This window comes from Ursus maritimus, unplaced genomic scaffold (assembly GCF_017311325.1).
Source record: "Ursus maritimus isolate PB19 unplaced genomic scaffold, ASM1731132v1 scaffold_27, whole genome shotgun sequence".
NCBI lineage: Eukaryota > Metazoa > Chordata > Mammalia > Carnivora > Ursidae > Ursus > Ursus maritimus.
Genome location: NW_024425230.1, coordinates 21,882,665 through 21,894,230, shown reverse-complemented (window position 1 = coordinate 21,894,230; position 11,566 = coordinate 21,882,665). Strand labels below are relative to the sequence as shown.

General features: G+C 49.9%; 1 protein-coding gene across 3 annotated transcripts in view; it reads right to left on the bottom strand.

Moving 5' to 3' along the window:
* Positions 1 to 6,832, bottom strand: part of ZSCAN2 (zinc finger and SCAN domain containing 2) — a 19,421-nt gene extending 12,589 nt beyond the window's left edge. Inside the window, exons 1-2 of one of the 3 annotated variants that reach the window (XM_040642832.1) lie at positions 6,713 to 6,832; positions 4,195 to 4,705 (exon numbers count right to left, since the gene is read on the bottom strand). In XM_040642832.1, the coding sequence (XP_040498766.1) occupies positions 4,195 to 4,597 (403 nt within the window). In that variant the 5' untranslated portion in view covers positions 4,598 to 4,705; positions 6,713 to 6,832. Of the gene's footprint in view, positions 1 to 9; positions 1,400 to 4,194; positions 5,327 to 6,712 lie in introns of those variants that run through there. The other 2 variants (XM_040642833.1, XM_040642831.1) reach the window with 2 other exon arrangements.
* Positions 6,833 to 11,566: the final 4,734 nt, after the last annotated feature.

Genomic DNA, 11,566 nt, shown 5'->3' with positions numbered 1-11,566 from the left:
AGAGCATGTGACTGACTCTCGATCTCAGGGTTGTGAGTTCGAGCCTCGTGTTGTGGGAAGAGATTACTAAAAAAATAAAATCAACTTAGCAATATCTTTATTAATAGCATAAACATGATAGCATTCACCAGGTTTGCTGAACAAAGGATTCATATGGCGCTTCCAAGATCGAAAATGCCAGAGACTGAGAGTGAGTGCTCTTTCACTGGACTGAGCTGCCCGGGCTGCCCACCGGCCTGAGCACCCCCAGCTCTGCAGCCTCACCTCTCCCCACTTTCCAGACTTGGCCGTGTTCCAGCTCTGTTCTGCCAAACATGGCCTTGACCCGATTTTGTTTTAAAAGCTTAGCATGGCTTTCTCAAGGAAAGGCAGAGAAGCCTGGAATGAAGAAGCCGTCTGTCCACCCCCTTCATGGACCGTGCTAGCAAGGGAGCTTCTCCACACCTGCCGGCGGGCAGGAAGGATGCATGTATTCACGCCAGCAATACTTACTGAGCTCCCACTGTGTGGGGGGCACTGTGCACAGTGCTGGGAGAGAAGAAAGGAAAAAAAGAAAAAAAGAGAAGAAAACAGGTTCCATGCCTTCTGGGGTTCTAAAGGTTCCTAGGAGAAATAAGACAACTATTCATATAAATAGAAAACAAAATGGAACATAATCAAAAGCTAAAGGACAAGGAGAACCCCAAGGCTCTGGGGCAGACGGCTTCTGGAAGAGGGGGTCAGAGTGCTCCCGGGTGGCTGGAGCTGGGGACAGGCAAGGGGGACCTGAAGTAAGGACGGATTTCTGGAGCGGGTCTCCAAGGGTGTACCCTCAAAGGGCACCCAGGATTTTATCACACAGGGATGGGACAAAGCCATTCCAACTCAAACTTCAAGAGCACAGACGCATGCCAGAAAGTACAGGCTTCGTTCAAGAAATGGCAAGATCTGGTCTGAATGGACCAGGGCAATGGTGGGAGGACCAGGGGCCGCTGCAGGGCAGCTCTGGGCTGTCATACAAGGCCCCAGTTCCAAGCAGAATAAGGAGCTCGTGCTTGATTTGGACACACTGGGGAACTTCCGAAGATTTTGAAGCAGGAGAGCGCCCGGCCACGTAGGTAGGAGTGGAGCAGGGGGCCCTGGAGGAGGAAAGGGCTGGGCCGCTGTAAGAGTTCTGGGCAGAAGCAGCACAAGCCTGAAAGAGGACTGCGCATGGGGATGAAAACGTCCTTGGGACACAGTCGCAAGGAGAGATGAGCTTTACCCCTTAAACCAGTAGCACAGGTCCCACCTTCATGGCAGTTATAAGAACTTTTAATGTGAGCACCCAGAGGTACCTGTTAGTCAGATATTAAATAACCACCGTCGAAACAGGGATTGAAATGTCCGGTGCTGGGTCAGTGTGTCCAAAGGTCCCGAGCTGGACGAACAGAACAGAGGTCAAGTGGTTTAGGCTGAACAAATGTTTCAGGGGATGAAGGTAAAGTGCATGGGTTCCTCTGAGTAATCACGGGAAGGTCAGGGGACTTTGTTAAACGGGTGGAGACCAACAAAGCCGATCTCAAGGGTAGAAGTCAGAGGACTGACGAACCCATCTTAGACGTTCTGGGAGTGATAAAAGGCACAAAGCCCCCGCAGCCAGCCGGGTGGCGAGGGCTGCCACAGTGGGTGCCTATCCCTGCCTCAGAAGCACCTGCTCCGACCTGACCCTCCGCTTCTCCACTTCCCCCAATGACACAATCACCCCAGGGGCGCCTGGGTGGCTCAGTCGGTGAAGGGTCTGACTCTTGGTTTCAGCTTGGGTCATTTCATGGGTCATGGGATCGAGCCCCGGGCCTCGTGCTCAGCAGGGAGTCGGCTTGAGATGCTCTCTCTGACCCTCCCCTGACTCATGCTTGCTTTCTCTCTCAAATAAATAAATCTCAAAAAAATAAAAATAAGCAACTACCTCAGAGGTTACTCCTCAGCCCTCAACCCCTCCAGCCTCTCCACAGTATCTGACTAAAGATCCTAAAGTTCGTTACAAACTTGTCACTTTCATCAGGAGGCAAGTCAATTAAGTTTTTAGGACAGGATGAGAGATTTTGGGTTTTTTTCTAATAGGAAGAGTAAAGTTAAAAGTTATTTTTCAGGGCCAAAGAAAACCAGGTACTTTGCTTCAGATAAAACACACCGAACACATGTGGAAGCACAAAGACCAGAGTCTGAATCCCGGTTCCACCACTTACCATCTAGTGCGTGACCTTGAGTAAGGGCCTGACCTTGCTGAATTTCCATTTCCTCATCTGTAAAATGACAGTCCCACCCACCTCCCAGGATTGCTAGTGAGGCAGACACAGGAGGAGCCCAGGGGGCTGGGCTCACAGGAGGCCCTCAATGTCAGTCCCTTCCTCCAAAAGCCAGCTTTACTCCTCTACCTCCCAAGTCCCTGGGCTTGGTCGCAGCCTCTGCTCCCAAACCACCTCCTTTCCTCTCTTCTCTTCCCGGTCTTCTGAATCCTCCACACTGGACGCCTCTGGGCTGGCCATCTTTGTCTTAGTCCTTGCCTGCAACACCCCACTGGGAACTATCACTTTGTACCACAGATGTGATAAACTGCTTAAGAACACGGGCCAAGGGGCGCCTGGGTGGCTCAGTGGGCTAAGTGACTGCCTTCGGCTCAGGTCATGGTCCTGGAGCCTCAGGATCAATTCCCACATCCGGCTCCCTGCTCAGCGGGAAATCTGCTTCTCCCTCTGACCCTCCTCTGTCTCGTGCTCTCTCTCTCTCTCTTTCTCTCTCAAATAAATAAATAAAATCTAAAAAAAAAAGAACATGGGCCATGTCCTCAGACCCATGGGTTCAAATCCTGGTTCGGCCTCATACTAGCTGCGTGATCTTCAGGAAGTCACTTAACTTCTCTGGTGATAATAACGTCACTTATCTCCCAAGACGGTGAAGTGTCCGTCAGTTTTGCATAGTGGATACTACGCATGAGGCATGGACCAGAAAGGGATCTGTAAATGCTAACTAGTGTTACTATGGGTTCTTCTTACCTGCGTCCAATGTCCTCCCCTTCTCCTCCGTCCCTGCCTCAGCCCGACCCCTATGCCGGCACGCCTGATGTCTAGGCGGCTTCCTGGCTGCTCTCCTGCCGCTGGCCTCTCCCTACTCGAATCAAACCTACATCCTGTTGCCAAATTCCACTTCCTCCCATGCCCCTTGGGCTTAGTTCAAGAACCTGCTGAGGCCAACGACATTCAGTCCAAGCCCCCACCCACCCTTCCCCCAAACTCCACATCCTACCACTTCCTAAAAACACACTTTCTACTCCAACTGGCCAGCCTTTCTTACTGTCACCTGAACCAGTGAGCTTCATGCCACCCGCCACTTTCTTCTCAGCAGCCAAACCCTCCCTGCTGCCCTGCACCATTGCAAACTCCACTCCAGCCTACAACCTCCTTCTGGAGCTCTCTGACCTCTCTGGTCCTCTCCCTTCCTTTCTCTGAACTTCTACGGCTCTCATCAGTGCCAAGGCAGCCATCATCCATGGGTCCTGAAGCAGCCCCAGGGACACAGGCAGATGTGAAGGAAACATCTGTAATCAAGGGAGTCCAGTCTACAATTGAAGACCAGAATGGAGACAGAGTAGTTAAATGGCATGCCTGGACCCCAGAATGTATCAGTAACATGGGAGACAAGAATGGTAACCGTGGCAAAGAGCTCAAGTTTGAAATGACTCTTCCAAGAGCTTAGGACGACTTTATACCATAGCAAGTTTCTAGTTACTAGCTGGTGTCATAAGAATAATCACTTTTAAAAAATAGGATTATCTGGTTCTTCTAATTGCTGGAACTTCAAATATTTGGATGTTTATTGCACAACCAAGGGAAGGTGCCAAGGGGCGGTTTATACGGTCTTCAGTCCCCCTCCCTATAACCTCCATCAGCTTCCCAACCACTCTAAATGAACACAGAAGTAAACACTGTGCTTATTATGCAAATATAGCTCCAAGAATAGTCCTGTAAGCCTCTCCTATACTGAAATTCTGGAACTGCCATTGCACATAAGGGCGTTAAAAAAGGTGAGCCTGTCCTGGTTGCCTACAGCAGCAGGAGGAGGACAGGGTGTCCCCACCTCCATCCTCGATACCACCTTCTCCTCTTCCATAAACACCACACTCCTCCACAGTGGGGGGATGCTCCCACCCTCTCCCCATGAGGCCCAGCATCTTACCGCCATCCCGAAGGGTCTGGGTCAAGTCCTCCACCAAGGCTACGGCCTCCTCGCTGCTTTCGGGACGATGTTCTTGCAGCCAGGCCTGAATTTCCCTTGGTAACATGGTCAGCATCTGTTCCTTGGTGTGCACTTCCGGCCTCAGCCAGCGCCGACAGAGCTCTCGGAGGCGGCCAAGTGCACCCTGCGGCCCTCCAACGGCCTCCCCGTGGGGGCTCCTCTTGCCAGCACTCTGGGGAAAAGGCTCAGACTCCGGGCCATCCTCCTGCAATACTGCTTCCTGCACCCATGAATCATCCTCCAGGATCATGGTGGTGACCTCCTCCTGTTCCTCTTCCGCTTGAGGCACCTGGACCAAGGGGCTCAGGGGGGTGGTTACTCTCGGCACCTCTGCAGCCATCATCCACCTTCCCGGGGCAATCTCCCAGGCTTCTAGCCTTGAACCTCAGTCTTCTAGAGCCAGACTCACGGAGAAGACACCTCCCTCCTCAAATTTCAACAAGTAGTCTGGCTGGGAAATGAGAAAGAGAACCACAATCAATAAGTAGACTGTCCTACAATGATCTAACTCACAGCAGCCCAGGTCAGTCCACCAAGTGATTCTTACATCCGCAAATCAACACAAGTTTCCTGTCCCTCTTAAAGGAAAAATGGCTTACTCCTGAAAACCTCTCTCTGTGGCGAAATAAGTTAAGAAAAATCACAAAAAAATACAGAACTTTTCTTTCCAAAAGAATGAGTATCAGAAATTCAGAGTCCTCCTAAGAACCCAGGACTGAGTTATTCTGCCCTAAATCAGTTCAGATTTGCTGCAGAGTGAGTGACCTTGACCTAACATACAACTCAGTCCCTTAACCTCAGTGCCCATCTAATAGGTAGAGATAGTAACACCCAACCTTCTTATCTTATGGGGACATCTTCAGGATTAGCAATGGATCAGATGTCAAGACACTTTGAGCCTCACTGAGAGGAAGGCAGTATCTTAACTGCATTCTTACCATATGAGTATGAGTTTTAAAATACTCACACTCTTCAGTGCAGCCTTGGCCCCCTCAGGAATTTATCTTTAAAAATAACCATCTTTGGGCGCCTGGGTAGCGCAGTCGTTAAAGCGTCTGCCTTCGGCTCAGGGCGTGATCCCGGCGTACCGGGATCGAGTCCCACATCGGGCTCCTCCACTGGGAGCCTGCTTCTTCCTCTCCCACTCCCCCTGCTTGTGTTCCCTCTCTCGCTGGCTGTCTCTATCTCTGTCAAATAAATAAAATCTTTAAAAAAAATAAAAAATAAAAAAATAAAAATAACCATCTTTGTGAAGAAGAACTTATTTGCAAGGAAACAAAGCCATAGCCTTGTTTCTAATTGAAAGAAAAAAAAAAGACATTTTAAAAATCCAGCAGCACAAGAATGCTTATGCAAGGAAACAAAGCCATAGCCTTGTTTCTAATTGAAAGAAAAAAAAAAAGACATTTTAAAAATCCAGCAGCACAGGAATGCTTAATGAATTATGGCACATCCATACAGTAAAATGTATTTAAAACTATGCTGATTTAATAATGGCTACCTTTGGGGCATGGGGTACTGACTGAGAAGGGGCTCAAAGAAGTCTTTGGGGTGCTGGAAATGTTCTATATCTTGATTTGATGACGGTTGCACAAAGCATACATATGAAATTTAAGATCTGTTCATTCTGCTGCATGTAGTTTTAAATATTTTAAAAATCAGGCTGATAAAGATTATTAACCATTAATAATATGAGATAATCTTCGTAAACATGAAAAGTACCGATAAAAAAACAAACCTAGCCAAACAAAAAAACCAGGCACAGTATGATCCCAAATCTGTTTAAAAATGAACACATACACAAGGAAAAACAAAACTTGGACGTTAATTCTACAAAATGTTGTGAGCAGTGAAATTACTATTTAAAATAAAGCCTATAAAAGCAATGAAAAATTATGTTTTAAAAATCACTACCACATCACAAAGACTCAGGTAACTCCCCTTTTAAAAAAAAAGATGGGGGGGGCGGGGAAGGAGAAAAAAAAAAAGAAGAAGAAAGCAAAGCTAGTGGGAACACCGAGGCTCTCAATGTGTATTTACCAAAGGGCTGCAAGAGGCACAGGTATAACAGAAGTCCTGCTTGGGAGCCCGGGAAAACTGCTCCGGGTCAGCTCATTCGCTGCCTGACCAGGGGCAAGACACGCCCCCTCGGAAGCTCAGTTTCCCCATCTGTAAAACGAGGAGCTGCGCGGGATGCCGTCCAGCGTGACTTCCAGTCCCAACCCCGCGCCCCTGGCTGGATGTGCAGAGAGCTCGCCGCCCCGGAGCAGGGTCCGGGTGCCCATTCGCCCAGTAGACCGGGCGCGTCAACCTGGGGGCCCCGGCCCGCGGGCGCGGACAGCGCCCCCGACGCCCCTCCCCCAGCAGGGCTGCCCGCACTGGCTCCAGGCCCGTTATTCCCTCGCCGCGGGCTACTCCCCCGGCCCGCGCCGCTCCAGGCCCGTCTCTCCGGGCTCACCTCTCGAGAGACCAGGTCGGGCTCCGGCAGCCACTCCGCGCGCAAAAGCGCCCCCGGGCACGGCCCGGCCCCTCCGGACTCACCGCGGCTCAAGCCCGAGGGGCACCGAGAACAATGGACGGGAGAGGCCCGCCCCCCGCCGCGCTCATTGGCCGCCGAGAACGCCCCCTGGAAACCCTGCTCTCCTACTGGCGAAGCCGGCCCCCAGCCTGGCGGGCATTGTGGGAGATGTAGTCCACCACGGCGGCCGGGCTGGCAGGAGGGGAGCGGAGCTGGGGATTGAGAGCCCCGGCGGTGCCGCCGTGAGGGCGGCAGGCAAATCCTCGGACTGGCCCTCAAGACCCCATGGTTGGCCAGAGTTGGGACCTGGTACCGGTCATTTCACTTCCCTGAGGCCTCCGTGTATTTGCCTCTGAAAAATGGAAAGTTGTGTGGAGGGGCTTGAAGGTCCTTTTCAGCGGGGGACTGTGTGGCAAGGCATGTTGTTAGGCCCCTCGACGGCTGTCCCCGACCTGGCAGGAGTCCGCCCAGGAAAAGTCCCCCCGCTGCCCAAGCCCGGCGCCACCTCCCCCAACCTGCAGGTCCACGCTCGCACCTGGCCTTAGCACACCCCTTTGTTTTCGCACGTGGTGTTCCTGCGGCAGGAGGCAGTCCTGCTGCTGGAGGCAAGCCCGGTCCCGCCTCTTCTGCCGCGGAAGAACTCCCATTCTTTCGTCCACCTGGTCTTCTTGGAACCTGCCCCACGCGGACGCCGCTCCCAGCACACCTGTTCCACGTGTCCACGTCAGTCCCTGGTCCCAGCGTTGCTCACCGTGGGTCTCAGCACTGGGAGGTGAGAGTGGGAGATCGGCCTCTATCCTTCCCAAGTCGGTGCCCTCGAAGAAGTAGCTGCCCCAACACTGCATGACAACAGGTGAGAAACCGTCTGGAAACCCAAGGGGGGGGGGGGATAGGAGGCTGGAGGGAGACACGCGCTCAGTGGTCTGTGACAGAACGACTGTGAATGCTTATGCAGAGAGTCATCCGAGGCTCACAAGCAAATGATTACATTTCTGATTTTAATTTTTTATTTCTATCACATTTCATATTCATGAAAATTCTGTGAGTATTTGAGAAATGTTTTATGTTTATTTGGGTGATTCTAATCTCCTTTTCTGTGAACTGGTGGTTCTTATCTTCCCATGTTTGTTTGTTTGTTTTCCTTTGATCCAGTATAGTTTACATACAGTGTTATGTTTCAGGTGTACAATAATGAAGCGATTCCATCCATCACCCGGTGCTCATCCCCATCTCCTGTTTCACCCACCCCCTACCCACCTCCCCTCTGGTCGCCAGCAGCTGGTTCTCTCTAGTTAAGAGTCTGTTTTTTGATTTGTCTCTCTTTTTTTCTTTGTCCGTTTGTTTTGTTTCTTAAATTCCACCTTTGAGTGAGATCATACAGTATTTGTCTTTCTCTGGCTGATGTATTTCAGTTAGCATTATACTCGCTAGCTCCATCCATGTCGTGGCAAATGGCAAGATTTTATTCTTCTACTTCTTCCCATGTTTTAGTCAAATTTATTTGCAAGAATTTTGAGTATATTAAGAAAATGATTTCTTTGTCACAGAAGTCACTATTTCTCAGTTTGCTGTCCTTTTTTCGCTGTTTTTTTTTTAGCATAGAAATGTTTATGCTGTTCGTCTTTTTGTAGCTTCTGAGTTTGGTGTCATTCTTAGAAAGATCTCTGCACCACTCCAAAGATTATTTCAGTTTCACCTGTTTTTCACTAATGAACTCCTTTAATCATTCCAAATGTAAAGATGCAAGGTGAGGTTCAGCCTCCCTGGCAGCATCTTAATGTATTAGCCTAAATTGACCACGTGCAAATAGCACCACCTCCAGGCCAGCTTGAGAAGTTTTCACTCTGTGCCTGGATGCCGAGCTCCCAGTGGCCACCCCCTGGTCAGCATTCCTAGAGAACAAGATATGCAAAATAGATGAGGATGATAATTCTTGGGGATGCTCTCATATTACAAAGATTTGCTTTTCCACATTTCCATCCTCATTAGGAATGGGAATGTACACAAATGGGAAAAGATGTGTTTGGGTGTGGGGGCCTGGGGGGTTCACTGCTGAAAATTCCTAGCAGCCTAAGAGTGCGTTTACCTCTGCTCCTATCCCAAGCCAACCCTTGACAACAAGAAACTGGCACTGTCTTGTCACAGGAGAATCCTGGAGCCAGCCATCTCTTCCCTGTGCCTGATTTTCCGGGAAGTTGGTCCTGGCCAATGTCAAGTGTCCCAGGTTTAGATAGAAAGCAACTCACATTCAGGGCACCTGGGCGAGTGGGTTAAGCATCTCTTGGCTTTGGCTCAGGTGGTAATCTCAGGGTCGGGAGACTGAACCCCATGGAGTCTATTTAGCATTCTCCCCGCCGCCCTCCCACCCCCCGCCGCAAGTGCTTGCGCACTCTCTCACACTCTCAAATAAGTAAATAAATTTATTTTTTAAAAAGATTTATTTATATATTTGAGGTCATGCAGCGGGGAGGGGCAGAGGCAGAGGGAGAAGCAGACTCCTCGCTGAGCAGGAAGCCCGATGAAGGACTCCATCCCAGGACCCCAAGATCATGACCTGAGCTGAAGGCAGACACTTAACTGACTGAGCCACCTAGGTGCCCAGTAAATAAATCTTTATTTATTTATTTTTTAAAGATTTTATTTATTTATTTGACAGAGACAGCCAGCGAGAGAGGGAACACAGCAGGGGGAGTGGGAGAGGAAGAAGCAGGCTCCCAGCAGAGGAGCCCGATGTGGGACTCGATCCCAGATCCCAGGATCACGCCCTGAGCCGAAGGCAGACGCTTTAACAACTGCGCTACCCAGGCGCCCCACAGTAAATAAATCTTTAAAACAAAAAACAAAAGAAGAAAAGAAAAGAAAGCAACTCACATTTAAGACCAGTTTCTGGCATAATGGGCCTGGTGCCCAAGCCAGCCTGGGACAGTGAGCAAGCCTAGAAACACAGTCCAGTTCAGTGAGTAGGATTGTTCCCCCAAGTGAATCTTTTCTCCATCAGCCAAACTACAGGGGTGACAGAGGCTCCATGCTACCAATGGGGATTTCCAGTTAGAATCTTCAGAGAACTACTCTGGCTAAAAGGGACTTATTGAAAGAATATTAGGGAATTCACAGAGTAAATGGGGAAGACTCAGGCTTAATTAAGAACAGTTGGGAGCCAAGAAACAGAGGATAAGTAAGGGCCCAAGAACCACAACAACAGTCTCTTAGCAGAAACAGGCTAGTTTGCCCTCCCCATGAGCCCCCGCGATCCTCCAGCTGTCTCTGTTAGCCTGCCTTCCTCTCAGGGCTCCAAGACCAGGGAAAGCGCATTTGGTTGGCTGAGTCTGTCCCATGCCCACCCCCTGAACACACCAGGGTGAGAGGGGATTGGATCTGGCTCCTCGTTTTCCTTACCAGTGCCCCAGACAAAGGCAGGTTCTCCACTCCAGAGATAGAAGGCTTACTAGGAGAAACTGAACAGGCAGAAAGTACACGAGTCACGACTTATTTTTAGATGCTGAGCAAGAAGAGACCTTGCCCCAGGAGTGCCCAGCCTGAGGCTTTCAGGGAGCTCCCAGGTCAGCTAGAATTGAGGAGCTGGTAAGAGTAGGGATGGGCAGGACCTGCTTTCATAACCCTTGGTCAGGATCAGGGCCCGTGAGCTCTGAGCAGGCTCAGGCATTGAGGCAGAGGAGCCTTGCCTTCGGCCTGAGGATGCAGAAGTGTCTCCCCTGCCGAAGACCCCCCCCCCACCCTATGCTCAATCTACCCTGTGTCCTCGCTGGGAAGGGAATCTCTTTGTAGGAAGCATGTGTGTCTCATTTTTGCTAGTTATGCCACAGAAGCAGGACCACTAAACAGGATTGGGAAAAGATTATTACATGAACAGGGGCACCTGGGTGGCTCAGTTGGTTAAGTGACTGCCTTCGGCTCAGGTCGTGATCCCAGGGTCCTGGGACCAAGCACCGAATCAGGCTCCCCGCAGCAGGGAGCCTTCTTCTCCCTCTTCTGCTCCTCTAGGTTGTGCTCTCGCTCTCTCTATCAAATAAATAAAATCTTTAAAAAAAATTATTACATGAACAGTGTCGTAGGATGCTGGAAGACTGGCCTAAAAGGAAGAAAAAATCTCAAGGGGGGTGGGCTCCTAGTAGGAATGCCAAGAGAGAAAGGGAAGCTAGAGAATGAGATCAGGGAAGCATTTATTTTAAAGAGGGAGCAGTGAAATTCAGTCCAAGAAGTGCCACTGAACAATTGTGAAGTATCACATGACCCATGTCTGTGTAGAAAGAAGAGCTAGAGCAGGATTTGTTTGTTTGTTTTGTTTTGTTTAGAATGGAATTTTTCACCCCTCCCAACAAGGCCTGTATTTTTCCCTGTTTTTTTGTTTTTTGTTTTTCTTAATGAATGCTTTGTAGTTAGTGTGTGTGGGGGGGTGTCTTTGGTCCTTGTCTTTCTCATCCTGGGAATGCTGGTTTTTCTCTTTCTCATTTGTCCTCTGCTGGCCTGGGCTTCTCTAGCCCCTTTGTGCCAAGAAGGAAGAGAATGGCTTTACAATCTCGGCTGGTTCCCATGCCCTACTCTGAACTGCTCTAGTCAGAGATATTTCTCAGAAGACACAAGGGCGCTCTGGGCTGGACAGAATGAGTCAGGAGGCAGCCCAGTGTGGACTGGTGCTTGCCAAACACAGAGGCACCAGCTGTACCGGGAATGGCTTGAGGCAGAGCGTGTTTTAAAGGGGATTTAGCTCTAGAATCATCAGTGACCCCGCAAGTTATTACACGTGAAGACTAAGTAGAAAGATAGGAAGGAAAA